This window comes from Saccoglossus kowalevskii, chromosome 6 (assembly GCF_978046115.1).
Source record: "Saccoglossus kowalevskii chromosome 6, keSacKowa6.1, whole genome shotgun sequence".
In the NCBI taxonomy this organism is placed as follows: domain Eukaryota; kingdom Metazoa; phylum Hemichordata; class Enteropneusta; family Harrimaniidae; genus Saccoglossus; species Saccoglossus kowalevskii.
This window is the reverse complement of record NC_140646.1, coordinates 7,795,096-7,812,030: the sequence shown is the minus strand read 5'-3', so window position 1 is coordinate 7,812,030 and position 16,935 is coordinate 7,795,096. Positions and strand designations below refer to the sequence as shown.

The window sequence follows — 16,935 nt, the reverse complement described above, 5'->3', positions numbered from 1 at the left end:
CTCATTCATAGAGTGCCTCATTAGTGCCCTTTGTTTACAAGTATAGACTGAGTGTTCTTGCATGTTTTTCAAAATGCCCATATCAAAATCATGCGTTTCCATATACAGTATGTCATAGATTCTCAGACATCTTGATCAATTTTATTGATGGATTGACCTACATGCAATTACATTCACTTATTAGGCAAAGCCTACGTCAGACACCCTAGCGACTGTGTCCTGACATTTCATTTTGAGACAAAACATACATTTTGTTTTGTTAACTCATTCATTCATTATATAGAAATTTATACGACTGAATGAAATATATTGAAAGGTATTCGCATCATTTCTATTTTTTTATATTCAACATGTCCAAGTCCCCCATTATTAGACATTGTTGAAGTTTGTTTGAGCCAACTTGTTCTCATTGTGTAATAATCTTCAGGCGACATAGCAAACTGTTAAAGATCATAACTGACAATGTTGCTGTTTTAATGTTTTGTGACAGTAAGGTGTTTTTTACAGAATTCTAAGTGCAGAATTTCATATTTTATTTTATCTACATTGTTCCGGTTATGATTCTTAAAAGCCCTCTAAATTTAAGAAAGAATTTGTAGAATTTAAGTATACATTTTTAGGTTTGCGAAAATAAATTTGTTTTCTGTGACTGTTTCTAATTCTTTGTCTCACTTTAGGAAAGTGGTTGGTGCGCTGGAAAAACAAATAAAGAAACTTTGGCATACAACGAGTATTTACTTGCACCCAAATATACATGAATATGCTGAGAAGCTGACATCAAGGTTACCAGAACACCTAAAGGTATGTCTGTCAATTAAATTTGTTGGGTGTAGTGGCAAATTTGGTCTTCTGTTATAATTGAGAATTATTATAATTGAGAATTAATTCACATTATTAATCATTTATGAGTATCAATTATTAGTTTTGGATATTATGAGGTTATTATGAGAATACCAAAAAGTATGCACGAAAAGAGTACAGCGAGAGTATCCTCGTAATAACCTTATTATTATACATCTTTTCCTCCCAATGATACATCATGGAATGCCAAAATCAAAAACATTTAGAACAGATTTAGCGAACATCTTTGTGTGGGGTCTGGCCGCTATGTTTGTTTTTATTATATAATAGGATGACAATTTCCAGTGCAATACAGCAAAATAACAGATGTATAATAATTCCAATTATGTTGATGTTGATAATTTGTAACTTTTTACCATATTTATAATGATCTCATTGTTGACTAGCTAACTTTTCAACTTTGTTGTTTAAGTCTACAGGGCTTTCATGAACTGAGAAACATGCAACCTGTGGGTGAAACACTAGTGCTAATTTTAGTTTATTATTTCAAATTTTAGTATATGATCACAAATATTTGTTTACATTTATTAGAAGTGTTGTGATCTGAAATAAATGTGTCTTTGGCAAAAAAATGTTTGTTATTCAACATTTGTATGTTATACCTGAGTACATGGGATTTGAATATTGCAAGGGTGTGTGTGATCACATGTAATAATCATGGTGGGCACATGGTACCAGAGTGTGGTCACATGAAAGCTATTATTATTATGTTAATCAACCAATTTGTGAATATTGTGCACATTAAAGTTACCATTAAGGAAGTTTTTATACTGATTGGTGAGTTTTCAATACTCATAGATATTTATTTTTCTACAGGTTGTATATTTTGTAAATAGTGGTTCCGAGGCCAATGATTTAGCAATGACAATGGCTAGACTACATACTGGTTGTTTTGATGTAGTCTCACTGAGGTAAGTGTATATACAGTAAGTGTGTATCCAATAGTATGTTTCAATGATAACATGGCTAGATTGATTCTTTTGATATGGTTTCACTGAGGTAAGTGTATATACAGTAAGTGTGTATTCAATAGTATGTTTCAATGATAACATGGCTAGATTGATTCTTTTGATGTAGTCTCACTGAGGTAAGTGTATATACAGTAAGTGTGTATCCAATAGTATGTTTCAATGATAACATGGCTAGATTGATTCTTTTGATGTGGTTTCACTGAGGTAAGTGTATATACAGTAAGTGTGTATCCAATAGTATGTTTCAATGATAACATGGCTAGATTGATTCTTTTGATGTAGTCTCACTGAGGTAAGTGTATATACAGTAAGTGTGTATCCAATAGTATGTTTCAATGATAACATGGCTAGATTGATTCTTTTGATGTAGTCTCACTGAGGTAAGTGTATATACAGTAAGTGTGTATCCAATAGTATGTTTCAATGATAACATGGCTAGATTGATTCTTTTGATATGGTTTCACTGAGGTAAGTGTATATACAGTAAGTGTGTATCCAATAGTATGTTTCAATGATAACATGGCTAGATTGATTCTTTTGATGTGGTCTCACTGAGGTAAGTGTATATACAGTAAGTGTGTATCCAATAGTATGTTTCAATGATAACATGGCTAGATTGATTCTTTTGATGTGGTTTCACTGAGGTAAGTGTATATACGTGAGATTATGGCTAGACTGCATACCGGTTTGATGTTGTCTCACTAAAGTGAGTCTGTTATGTAACCGTGTAAATTATCAGTCATCATATTTCCAACTTTGAATATAAATATTTCTAATGCTATCTATTTTATGTCTAGGAATGCCTACCATGGTATGAGTCCCTATACATTTGGTTTGACAGCACTTGGCAACTGGAATTTTAATATGCCCCGTGGTTTTGGTATTCAAAACTCAACAAACCCAGATGTTTTTCGTGGTCCTTGGGGTGGAAGCAACTGCAGGGATTGCCCAGTGCCAGTAAGTACTACATATTGTACCTTTTGTGATAAAATATTGTTGAGGCTGAAGTGGAAAAATAAAAAATGTAAACAACAACTACAAATATAAAAATTATACAGTTTTAAAGAACATTAACAATTCTAATCAAATATTTGTTGCATTATTTCAGAACATTCGTAAATGCGAGTGTGCACCAGGAGAGTGCTCAGCCAATGATATGTATGTAGAACAGTTAAATGATCTTTTGAAGCATTCTTGTCCTAAGAAGATTGCTGCTTTCTTTGCTGAACCTATCCAGGTAAGTCATTCTATCATTGATACATTGTTGTAGTAGATGCATGTCAGTATCTCAAATACCAACACATTTGAAAACTAAGTCCTTTGCATTATGGGAAAAGGTTGACAGAGAAAACAATTTTCATGAAAAAAAATTACAAACTTCAAAATATAGTTTTGACATACATTTCATTGGCTAAACACAATTCAGAGATTATACTTATTAACTTCCCTGGATTGTCCCAATCCTTTTGCAGCATTTTTTATTTGAGTTGATTTTTTAAATCACTGTCAAATTCACTACATTCAATTACCCACCATAAACTCCGATCAGTCAAAATGATTATTTTGAACTGTAGGCATTAATCAGCGATTCTGTCAGTGACGGAGAGATAGAATCTAGGTCAAGATTCTCTTCCCTTATGTCACAAACCACATGACCGAGGCCATATGGCAGCGCCATTAACGGCTGGACAGTCACTCTGATTTTTCTCCGCCCTCGAATGGAGATGAAATCTAGCGAGCTCTGCCCGGATCACTTGCTTATTTCCTGTCTAGGTTTCTAGCTTGGGTTGTTGCCGCTGGGTGTCATTCGACATTCTAACTGGTAGGATAAGTTTTTCTTGTCTTCTTTACCCTCGTTTTCCCCTTTGTGTGTAATATATTTCACCACAAAGAAATTAAAACCCGGCACCACTACGTAACCACTTGTTAATTGGTTTCATGGCGACACCTTTTACTACTGTAATTCGCTTCCCTCATGCATGTCTTCATTTTATGCTTGATCTACGTATTTAGAAATGAATAGATGTAATGACAGCTCCATGACTCGCTGCCGTTTTTTGGTCTACTCGTTTTCTTGTCGTCTGTGCAGTGGTTATAATCAGAATTTACCAGCATAGAACCTGCATCTGAAATGCTATTTTTGCCGTGACTGCGTGTGAGGTTTGGGGTCTTTGCCTTGAAGGCGTGTGTTTTTCACTGGAGTTCTGAGGCCTGAGATATTTTTTTTTTTTCAGAGCCATCAAAATCGCTGAGACTGACTGCGTCGCTCGTTTTTCACAGCAAGATCGCGCGTCCAGTAAAAATCTGTTAAAGTGAGTTGTGTGTTTGGCATGAGTGGAAATTCCTCACACTCTGCTACCGGTGCTTCGCGTACCGGGACGTTGAGTAGGAGGCCCGATATTTGTTTGGTCTCCTCCTGCTGATCGAAGGGCATCCTCACAGTCTGTGTTTTCAGGCGGTGGTTTACCCGATTTTACCAGCTACAGCAAGGCTGTGCCCTGGAGGTTTTTTCCTCCTCCGCAGGTCCCTTTGTGGATCCTTCCTCTCACGGCGCCGGGTTTGCCTCTGAGGGCTTTGGTCGTAGGACTGTCAGGGCAAACAAACTCATCTCTTCTGGGAACCCCCGTTCCCAGCCGCGGCTCTCCCACTAATTTGGGTCAGGCCGAGGCTCAGGCTAATTGCACCGGGCCTCCTCTGGAGCCTCGGGCACTGATTGCCAACAGGGTGCTGGCAGCCAAGCCTTCGATCTCGGAGTAGGGCTTTCAGGGCAGGGCACACGTTGACCCCCCCCTACTTTCAGCCAGCCAGGGTTCGTCACACGGTAATGGTACAATGGTAACGAATTTACCCTTGTGTCTGGTCTCCGCTGTGGGTTTTAACTCCCTTCTTACTGACCCACGAGCGTCTCACATATTTAAAGTGAAAATGAGACACAGTTCGCTCGCGTTGGATACAGCCGGTACCTCGGGAGGTCCCTCAGAGTCTTCCATCCGTAAAGACTCGGTGAGCCATGCTTTTGGGATGATACGAAGTTCCATCAATCTTAGTGATAGGATCAGGGGTATTTACATCGTAAGGCGACCACTTTCAGTTGCTTCAACACTTATGGGATCACGGGCGTTGGGATCCAAAGCAACCCCGTCGGCACGTCTCTCCCTGTCCGTCCGAGTGCGGAGTGTCATACATGGCGCGCAAATGGTGTTGATGAGCGGACGTTGGTCAGCTGCGGAGGAGGTAATGCTTAAGGCCCCTGGGTGGGGTAAAATCTTATGCAACGCTTCCCGGTCGGTGTGGTTTCGGGATCAGTCCCCAAAGTGTGGGATGAGACCAAAATACCCCCAACCGGATCCCAAGGCTCCTTCCCCAGACCCCGGTACCACGAATTTTCTGTTGGACAGTCCGGGTAAAGAGGGACAGTCGCGTTCCATGGGCGTTCTCGCCAGCTCAATCTGAGACGATCCGTCACGCCCTGAGGGCAGAGTTGCTTGAGCGCATTATTGTGCGCGCCCAGAACTCTGAGACCTCGGAGGCAGAACGCACCAACCTCCTAGACCAGGCGACCCATTTATTGGTGGGCCACATCTACGTGCGACATCCCCTAGTGTCACCTGGCTCTCTAGGCCAACAGACTCACTTTGTTAGAATCAAACAGACTCACTGTGTTAGAATCAAACAGACTCACTGTGTTAGAATCAAACAGACTCACTGTGTTAGAATCAAACAGACTCACTGTGTTAGAATCAAACAGACTCACTGTGTTAGAATCAAACAGACTCACTGTGTTAGAATCAAACAGACTCACTGTGTTAGAATCAAATAGACTCACTGTGTTAGAATCAAACAGACTCACTGTGTTAGAATCAAACAGACTCACTGTGTTAGAATCAAACAGACTCACTGTGTTAGAATCAAACAGACTCACTGTCCTTGTTCAGATGCAGTACGAAACAAGGTCTTATGAATTGATTTTCGTGTGTGTTGGACATGGCTGGGCCAATTACATTCAAATTCATATGTTACACAATCTGAACCTGTATTTGTTTTGTTAGTCCCCGTTCGGAAATCATTTTCATGGTTTTAATTTCGCAAAGAGTCAAAAAGCGTGAAATTAAAACCACGCGAAAATTCTGTGTTGTAGTGTAGAACACAATACCCAAGTTAAAACAACACTCACTCCTGACCCATGATCTTACAAGTTTTACTGTAGTCATTAACACCTATTCAAGAGTATGTTTATTGTGGTTAGCATGGGTAAAACTTTGTTTCGACCATCACCTGTTATCACTGTGAACAATGTTTGTTAGTTTTCAGATGTTCAGTTTATTTTTGATTTAAAAAAAAAAATTCATGCTGTTTTCCTATCAAAATCAAAGGTAAAGATCGTACTAAAACATCGGCAAATCTCTTCCCTGTTGCGTTACCATTAACTTATTCAAATGAGCTATGGTAATTTGAACACATTGGCATCATCCAGCATTTTGATTGGTTGATTAGCGTTAGCGATAAAAAAGTGGCGGATATTGTATCGCATCGAGCATTTACATTTACCACTGATCAATTTGTATTGGACATTTTTCCCGTTGATCGGCGGTTAACACTTATGTTTTCAAAGGGATGATAGTTTTTTGTATAACTTTGTAGGTAGGCTGCACATTATTTACGTAGTATTTAAAATAAAGGATACATTAAATAGGTGCCAGACTGCAATGAGCTGCAAATAGTTGTGTAATATTGGTAGGCGTGCAGGAAATAACTGTCCTGTTGGAGGCTGCACGTGTTGGAAATTAACATGACATTGACTGACTACCTCGTGTGGTGTGACCCTTTGTTTGTTTTTTCAACAATCTACGCAATTTAAACACCGCGAAATACTTGGTCAGCTCAAAACCACAAAATTAAACACGCGCGGAATTAAATGTTTCTACAGTATTGATTTGGGTTCCTTCCATGTGTCCGTCCAGAATCATTTCTCCAACACCCATTGACTGATTTCGTTCAAACTTGCCATAGAGACAATGTATGCTGTCCTACATATGCACGCCAATTTTCGTTATGATTCGATTAAATATAGCTGACTGGCAGCCATTTTGACCTCAAATTTGCTTAATTCTAATATTTAAACGTGTCTGAAACTGTTTCTCAGAGCTGAACAGGGTGATTTCATTCAAACTTTGTATGGTGATATTGGGGTTATAGGTGCACGTCGCATTTTTTTTTATATTCGGTCCATTTTGTTTTTTTCCGTTTTTGTGCTGATTCCTCCATAAGAGGAAGAGGCCTGTTTCAGTTCAAAGTTTGTACATAGGTACTATATATAATACAACACCATGTTTTGTTTGGAGATTTGATCGAATTTGTCGAAATGGCGGCCATTTTGTTAAAATCACAGTCTGTAACGTGTCCAGAACTGTTTCTCAGGGCTGAATAGGGCGATTTCAATTAAACTTTGTATTATGATCATGTATATCGGGTTCGACATGCACGTCATATTTTTTCAAAATTTGGACCAAAATAGCCGACTGGTGGCCATTTTTTTTTTTTTTTTTTGTGCTGATTCCTCTGAAAGATTTGGCTTAATTCACTTGAAAGTTTGTACATAGGTTTGTACATTGTCTCGAGATTTGATCAAATTTGTCAAAATGGTGACCATTTCGTCAAAAAAAACGTAAAATCACATTCTGTAATATGTCCGGAACTGTTTCTTGGAGCTGAACAAGGCAATATGGCCTGATTCATTTCAAAGTTGAATAGGGCATTTTCAATCAAACTTTGTTTGATGACCTTACATATTAGGTTACGGTGCAAGACATGTTTCTTTTGGAGATATTTGAACAGCAATACCCGACTGGCTGCGTTTTTCTTTCATGCTATTTCCTCTGTAAAATATAGTCCAATTCAGTTCAAAGTTTTTACGTAGGTACTATACTGACAGTAACACAATCTATAATCTATGTTAGTGTTAAAAAAACATTGATCTTTCATTTCTACATGTCACTTGTACTCAACATTTACATCAACTACAGCTAATACTGAACAGGGACTATGCATTATCAATGCTTGTTCTTTTTGTGTCATTTTTCTGTTTGGAGAAAGAATTAATTTGCTTAATAAGATTAGAACAATCAACTGTACATCTACCAAATGCTTTTATCAATACTTCATCTTATTCATTATTCATGGAAATTTGAGTTGAATTTTGTGTTTGCAGGATTACTTAACATATCAGTTGTCTGATATTTTTTCTTTTCAATAAATTCTATTTCAGGGTGTGGGTGGAGCTGTTCAACTGCCAAAGAACTTTTTAAAAGCGGCATATAAGTTGGTGAAGGAGAAAGGTGGACTATGCATCTCAGATGAAGTTCAGACTGGGTTTGGTAGACTAGGAAGTCACTACTGGGGGTTTGAGTCCTATGGTGTAACCCCAGACATAGGTATGGATATAAATGTTTAGTAGATTAGGGAGTCACAACTTTGACTCTGGACATAGGTATGGATATAAATGTTTGGTAGACTAGGGAGTCACGACTTTGACTCTGGACATAGATATGGATATAAATGTTTGGTAGACTAGGGAGTCACGACTTTGACTCTGGACATAGATATGGATATAAATGTTTGGTAGACTAGGGAGTCACGACTTTGACTCTGGACATAGATATGGATATAAATGTTTGGTAGACTAGGGAGTCACGACTTTGACTCTGGACATAGGTATGAATATAAATGTTTGGTAGATTAAGGAGTCACGACTTTGACTCTGGACATAGGTATGGATATAAATGTTTAGTAGATTAGGGAGTCACGACTTTGACTCTGGACATAGGTATGGATATAAATGTTTGGTAGACTAGGGAGTCACAACTTTGACTCTGGACATAGATATGGATATAAATGTTTGGTAGACTAGGGAGTCACGACTTTGACTCTGGACATAGATATGGATATAAATGTTTGGTAGACTAGGGAGTCACGACTTTGACTCTGGACATAGATATGGATATAAATGTTTGGTAGACTAGGGAGTCACGACTTTGACTCTGGACATAGGTATGAATATAAATGTTTGGTAGATTAAGGAGTCACGACTTTGACTCTGGACATAGGTATGGATATAAATGTTTAGTAGATTAGGGAGTCACGACTTTGACTCTGGACATAGGTATGGATATAAATGTTTGGTAGACTAGGGAGTCACAACTTTGACTCTGGACATAGATATGGATATAAATGTTTGGTAGACTAGGGAGTCACGACTTTGACTCTGGACATAGATATGGATATAAATGTTTGGTAGACTAGGGAGTCACAACTTTGACTCTGTACATACATGTAGGTATGGATTACAAACTTGGTTGCCAGACTAGGGAGTCATGAAGATTTGAATCCTATAATGTGACTTATTCTTTATGTAAGGAAGGGTCATGTGACTGATGCTGGGTTACACTTACTGTATTTCAAGGGTGAGATGAGATAGTGATATTGTAGGGTTTTATTAAGACACCATCAAATTAAGACACCATCAAATTCTTACCAAATTAAATCATTACATATTTATGATGGCTTTCACACAGGCAGTTATTTATTGATGATCTAAAAAAGTACCTGGAAAGCTGGTGTGCATATTGCTGACCTGTCAATCATTCTGATATTTACAATCAAAGGACAGTGATCATCACAACTCTGTCAAATTACTGAAAAAACAATTGGATCATTCAGAAATGCTTACATTTTTTGTATGAAGCTTTTAACAAGATATAAGGTACTTAAATATACTATATTATTGCATTATTTACAGTAACCATGGCAAAAGGTATGGGAAATGGTTTCCCAATGGCAGCAGTTGTAACAACAACAGGTTGGTATTTTCTCTTTTCGATTTTTTCATAAATGACATTAACATTAATTTTCTTGGTCATTGTGTGTGCCAGTTAAAAATGTTAACACTACAGCTTATATATATAAACAAATACACACATAAGAATTCATTGCACAATGTCTGTTTTAAGATGCTGTTAAAAATTGTAAATAATAAAAACACTGTATCATAGTTATCAAAAGCTACATACTATAGTTATAAAAAAAAAAACCTGTGCACTAATGAAAATGTCTTTGGCCAAACTTTTTAAAAATAGAGTTTACCCTGGTAATCTTACAAGTGTCAATAACAGTTGACATTTATTTGTGAGCAGAATAACACATGTTAACTTTACTGTATATGGTGACCTCTTAAGTCAAATAAAATATAAGGTAATATACTGTTAAGTCCCCGGAAATGAGACAAAATGTTTTGGTCAACATTGAAAATGATGTAACTATTGATTTAATGATGTATTCTGTTAATAACTATTTATTTATTTCTAGAAATTGCTAATAGTATGCAAGGTGTGTTGCATTTCAATACATTTGGTGGTAATCCCATGTCCTGTGCTGTGGGTAGTGTTGTGCTTGATGTAAGTACTGCATATATTTTATATGTGTATCATGTGTGATAACTGTTTCTTACACATACCTTTTTACAAAATTGGGACACTATTGGCTTGCATAAAATTTGCAAAATTGTTTTTTTTTAGCTTCAATTGGGTACAGCAAAAAACAGGGCCTAGTGGAATGAACAGTCCAAGTCCAAGTCCAATGTCCAAGTGGTGATCATTTAATCCCTATTTGAACACAGTCCTATGGACGTATGGATTGTGTATGCAGCCTTACGTTCATCTGTGTGTCCTACATCTTGGACATGTCTGGACCAATTACATTCAAACTCATCTTCATACCTAATTTTATACATATGAACATCAATTTGTTTCAAGATTGATTCAAGATGGCCGAATAGCGGTCATTTTTGTATTTTTTTGAAGATCATCAAAATCAAGCATTTCTGGCATTCGGGAACTGGATCTTAGCTGTTAACAGATGGATTTTGTTCAAACTTGGTACATACATTAGACATTATAGGACCTTGATGCACGTCATTTTGTTTTTCAGATCAAATTTAAAATGACTGGTGGCCATTTTGTTTTAATGAAGGCAGTTCTAGTGCCATATATCTGCCATGCTTTTTCTGATTATGTTCAAATTTTATATATTCATTAAACATCATGACATAGATATACAGATGTATTTCATTCAAATGGCAGAATGGTGGCCATTTTTGTGCTAAAAAATCTTCAAAAATCAAGCATTTCCAGCATTCCAGAACCAGATCTCAGTAGTTTATGGATGGATTTTGTTCAAACTTGGTACATACATGATACACATCACACTGGTGGCCATTGATTTGTTTTCTATGTTTGCTAGGTAATTGAAGAAGATAAACTTCAAGAGAACTGTGCAAGTACTGGTACATACTTTCTCTTAGAATTGGGTAAACTCCGAGATGAATTTGAAGTTGTCGGTGATGTCAGAGGAAAAGGCTTAATGATTGGCTTTGAGCTTGTCACTGATAAGGTCGGTATTCCACTAAATAAAACATATTTAATTCAAGCATACTACTAGCAGTGTAGCATAGTTTAACACAGAGGGCACTGTTGATGAGAAGTTAAAACAATACATGTGTGGGAAACAGCTGAATAATTTGTTGTAGATATTCGTTTACAGCTCAAATCTATAAATACATTACTGTGAAATAATTTATTTTCACTGGAATTAATTTTCGCTGAAAAGACTTTTTGGGTATTTTGCATGGAATCTATTTTCACTGACTTTTGGTGACTTGAATGTAAAATATAGGAAAAAAGGTATATTCGCTGGATTTTATTTTCACTGAATCACTCCTTCAGCGAAAATTAATTCCAAGCGAAAATAAAGTATTTTGCGTTACTGTGTTGAATGTACTGAGATATTACAAATGGGAACTGATGTCACCTTGTATTCATACAATGTACACTTTGATTCTAATACTGCACCATGTACTTGTAGGATTCTCGTAATCCACTACCGGCAGACCAAGTAGGAGACATCTGGGAAGATATGAAAAATATGGGTGTACTGGTTGGTAAAGGTGGACTTTACGGGACAGTACGTACAATAACTTCTTACTCTCATACAAATGAATTGTTAATTTTTGAACAACACATCTTCTGTACACTAGTGATTTTGACCTAGATCTGATCCGGAGATGACAAGGGCAGTTCCTTTTTTAGCTCCGCTGTCAACTTAGTCGAGCGGAGCTTATCATATAATTGATTATCTGTTGCCGTCCCTGTCAACTTTTTTAGTCCCCGTTCGGACGAAGATCGAAATCGGGGACTTATGTTTTGACCTCTGTGTGTCCGTGCGTGCGTGCACCTGTATCTTAGAAATGCCTGGACCAATCACAATCAAACTTCACACATACATCACATATGATATCATACATATGCACGTCAATTTGTTTCACGATCTGATTCAAGATGGCCGAATGGTGGCCATTTTTGTACTAAAAATCATCAAAATCAAGCATTTCCCGACTGTTTACAGATGGATTTTGTTCAAACTTGATATATACATTAGACATTATGGGACCTTGATGCAAATAATTTTGTTTTTCAGATAACATTCAAAATGGCCGACCCATATTTCCAACTTGTTTTTACTGATTATGTTCAAATTTTAAATATTCATTATACATCATGTCATAGATAGACAGATATATTGATTTGACGATCCTATTCAAAATGGCCGAATGGTTGTCATTTTTGTGCTAAAAAATCATCAAATATCAAGCATTTCTGGCATTTATGGATGGATTTCGTTCAAACTTGGTACATACATTAGACATTACGGGTTCCTGATGCACGTCATTTTATTTTTCAGATCAGACTCAAAATGGCTGTCTGGTGGCCATTTTGTTTTAATGAATGGGTTTCCAGACCCATATGTCTGACTTGTTTTGACTGATTATGTTCAAATTTTAAATATTCATTATACATCATGTCATAGATAGACAGATATATTGGTTTGACGATCCTATTCAAAATGGCCGAATGGTTGTCATTTTTGTGCTAAAAAATCATCAAATATCAAGCATTTATGGATGGATTTCGTTCAAACTTGGTACATACATTAAACATTACGGGTTCCTGATGCACGTCATTTTATTTTTCAGATCAGACTCAAAATGGCTGTCTGGTGGCCATTTTGTTTTAATGAATGGGTTTCCAGACCCATATGTCTGATTTGTTTTGACTGATTATGTTCAAATTTTTAATATTCATTATACATCATGTCACAGATATACGGATATATTGGTTTGACGATCCTTTTCAAAGTGGCCTAATGGTGGCTATTTTTGTGCTTAAAAACTTGTTTTATTTTTTAGATCGGGTTCTGAATGGCTGACTAGTGGTCATTTTGTTTTAATGAATGGGCTTCTAGAGCCATATCTCTGACATGCTTTGACTGGCTATGTTCAAATTTCATATATTCATTATACATATATTCATAATGGCTGATTTTTAGTCCCCGTTCGGACGAAGTCCGAAAACGGAGACTTATAATTCGGTCTCCTTCCGTCCGTGTGTCTGTGCGTCCGTGCGTCCGTCCGGAGTCATATCTCAGTATCCCTTGGACCGATTCCATTCATTCTTTGCATGTGCCTAGTACTTTATGTGGGACATATGCACATGCAGTGGTTTAGCGATTCAATTCAAAATGGCCGACTGGCAGCCATCTTGTTTTTTGAAAATGTTGTATTTTGGACATGCTTTGTCAGTTTTCATTCAAACTTGGTACATAGATTATACATGTTAGGATACATGTCCATGATGATTTATTTCACAATTGGATCAAAGATGGCCGACTGGCAGCCATCTTGTTTTTTGAAAATGTCGTATTTTGGACATGCTTTGTCAGTTTTCATTCAAATTTAGTACATAGATCATACATGTTAGGATACATGTCCCCGACCGTCCGTGAGTTCCTGAGTCTGTCCGTCCGACTGTCCGTGCGTCAGTCTATCCAACGTCATATTTCAGAATCCTGTGGACCAATTCCATTCATTCTTTGCTTGTGCCTAGTACCTTATGTGGGACATATGCACATGCAGTGGTTTAGCGATTCGATTCAAAATGGCCAACTGGCAGCCATCTTGTTTTTTGAAAATGTTGTATTTTGGACATGCTTTGTCAGTTGTCATTCAAACTTGGTACATAGATTATACATGTTAGGATACATGTCCATGACAATTTATTTCGCAATAGGATCAAAGATGGTCGACTGGCAGGCATCTTGTTTTTGTTTTTTTATGCAGTATCTTGGACGTGCTCTGTCAGTTTTCATTCAAATTTGACACATAAATGTACTTTATACATGTTAGGATGCATGTCCATGACAATTTGTTTCAAAATCTGGTCAAGGATGGCCGATTGACAGCCATCTGACTTTTTGGCCTTACTACTATATTTCCACAATTTATGTATCATTTTCATTCGTATTTGGCACATCATACATATCAGTGTGTTTCATAATCAGATCAAAGATGGCTGAATAACAGCTGTTTTTTCTTTGGCCATATTACTATGACACGAAACACATGTTTTGATGTAAATAAACAATCTGTTGTATACGCCACTTGGAACTCAAGTTTCAAGGACACGCTCTCGACAACCCCTCCGCTTTAATATGACGAGCACAAAAAGAACTTAACGGGAACTGTGTCATTTTCAATGACTTGTGTTTTAATTAATGCTGTTCCAGATGATCAGATACAACTGTCAATCATTTAAATGTTAAACAATCATCATATTCCTGACATGGTTATATTCCAGCTATATTACTATAAACAAAACATTATATCTTAAATTTGATAACTAACGGGGACTGTGCCATGCATGGCTTGTCAACTTCTTCTTGAAAACTTCAAGCCTGAATGCTTTGATACTTGGTGTGTATGTACCTTGGGTAGACTTCTCTTATATTAGATTTTTTAGATCTTTAATTCTCTAATTTTGGTGAATATTTTTGTCATTTTTCGTGAAAAGTGATATGTTTGACTTCTTGTTAAAATCTGCAAATTCGATTGCTTTGATATTACATATATAGGTACTACATGTGGACCTCTCTCAGATTTGTTCATTTCGTGATGATTGTAGTCGCAAATCGTACTAGGATAAACGAAAACACTAGCTTCCTATAGTAATTCCGCATGAGTTTTATAAGTTCTCAATCGATACTAAAAATGTAACCTACCAGAATAAATCGTCCTATTTGTATGTACAAGTTCTCGTCAGATCGCGTGCAGACGACGAAGTGCCGACAATAACAAACTAGCAGACCGCGATAACAGTGCAACTTTATACGTTTATTGCGTAACGATTCCTTCCAACAGTTCACTAACAGATAGGTAAATACAAGATTCAAATCTCCACGTTTGCTGTATAAGCGAAGTGATAAACCATCTAAATCGAAGAGAAACCATAAAAAACTACTATGCAGTCGTCCAGTCTTGTAAACAAACTGTCGAGTTCTAGAACAGCTGCCAATAGGAGCACCCCCTAACTAAATGTGATTTCACACTAACTACACACCAGCGGCTACACACCAGCCCCTAAATTGGTAATATGTATAATGCATATAACAATTTCTACATACTTATACATTAAGACGCCAATGAATCACTCTAAAGGTCTAAAGACGCACTTCAAATAAAGTTTGATAAAGTACACATCAAGAAAGGCAATTCAATAATACCAACAAAGCAATTCGATAAAATACATAAAACAACAATTCAAAAAATCTACTTAATTAATTCGAACAATTATAATAAAAACAACATCAAATCTTCTTATTGATTGTAATCTTCTTTTCATCACACTGGGTCGTTCCAGACTTCACCAAATATGGCCATCTAATACGTAGGTCCTCTTCATTGGACTCCTAGGCAATGTTGATACCAACCAACGCTAAACACAGTGAGTTAACTTTTACTGTTTGAGATCAGTGTTATTTACTCTGCCTCCAATAACATGCAGAGTTTGTCGTATGGCCGTTCCAAGACATTATGGTTAGTCTTGACCATCACTCGCCGCACCACTCCCTTATGGTCAGGCATTACTTCAACAATTCTGGCCATAGGCCACACACATCTTGGAGTGTTCATATCTTTGATTAGCACCACATCCCCTACCTTCAAGTTCGGATGGGTTTTCAGCCACTTCTGTCATTCTTGTAGGGAAGGCAAATACTCCCTTACCCAGCGATGCCAAAACAAGTCTGACATGTATTGGATTTACCGCCATCTACGTCTAGCATACATATCATGCTTTCCAGTCAGGTAAGGAGCTAAAGCCGTGGACTTCATTGTGAACAGCATGTTAGGTGTTAACGCCTCCAAATCTCCAGCATCTTCAGAAGGCTTTGTGATTGGTCTACTGTTTATTATCTGCTCAACTTCACAGAAGAATGTCTGCAGACCATCGTCATCTAATTGTTGCTGTTTTGTAATTGCTTGCAGGATTTGTCTGATTGTGCGAATCTGTCTCTCCCAAACCCCACCAAAGTGAGAACCGGAGGGAGGATTGAATCTCCAGTCTATTCCCTTCTGTAGTAAGAACCCATTAATTTTCGACTGGTTCCAATTCTGCAATTCTTCTTTCAGCTCTCGTTGTGCTCCCACAAAGTTGCTACCATTATCTGACCTAATTAGTTTCACAGCACCTCGCCTTGCAATAAATCTTCGTAATGCATTGATGAATGAATCAGTGCTCAACGATTCTGCTTTCTCTATATGTACTGCCCTCACAGGTAAAAACAGCTCCATATCTTTTCACGATACCATGTTTCTGTTTCACTTCAATTGGCCCAAAGTAGTCCAAACCTACACGGGTGAATGGTGGGTCATTCGTCTCCAGTCTGTCTGATGGCAAGTCAGCCATTTTTTGTTCACCAGTTCTTGCTCTGTACCGTCTACATGTCACACAATTATGAATCAACTTTCTTGTTGCTGAATTGGCATTTGGAATCCAATATTTCTCTCTCAACTTGGACAATATATATCCTCTTCCGAAGTGTCCACCTGATTCATGAATTTCACGAAGTATAAGCATTGACACATGTACTCCCTTCGGCAGAATTAGTTGATGCTTTGATTCTTTTACCATCTTCGCTTGACAGAGTCTTCCCCCGACCC

General features: G+C 37.3%; 1 protein-coding gene across 4 annotated transcripts in view; it reads left to right on the top strand.

Annotated features, from left to right (window-relative positions):
* The window catches only part of LOC102809198 (alanine--glyoxylate aminotransferase 2, mitochondrial-like), a 52,649-nt gene that overhangs the window by 28,038 nt on the left and 7,676 nt on the right, over positions 1 to 16,935 (top strand). For all 4 annotated transcript variants that reach the window (XM_085500008.1, XM_085500006.1, XM_085500007.1 and 1 more), the window contains 9 exons: positions 678 to 801; positions 1,678 to 1,772; positions 2,630 to 2,789; positions 2,941 to 3,069; positions 8,098 to 8,263; positions 9,628 to 9,687; positions 10,194 to 10,282; positions 11,127 to 11,276; positions 11,748 to 11,846. In XM_085500008.1, coding sequence (XP_085356134.1) covers positions 678 to 801; positions 1,678 to 1,772; positions 2,630 to 2,789; positions 2,941 to 3,069; positions 8,098 to 8,263; positions 9,628 to 9,687; positions 10,194 to 10,282; positions 11,127 to 11,276; positions 11,748 to 11,846 — 1,072 coding nt within the window. The remainder of the gene's footprint in view (positions 1 to 677; positions 802 to 1,677; positions 1,773 to 2,629; positions 2,790 to 2,940; positions 3,070 to 8,097; positions 8,264 to 9,627; positions 9,688 to 10,193; positions 10,283 to 11,126; positions 11,277 to 11,747; positions 11,847 to 16,935) is intronic.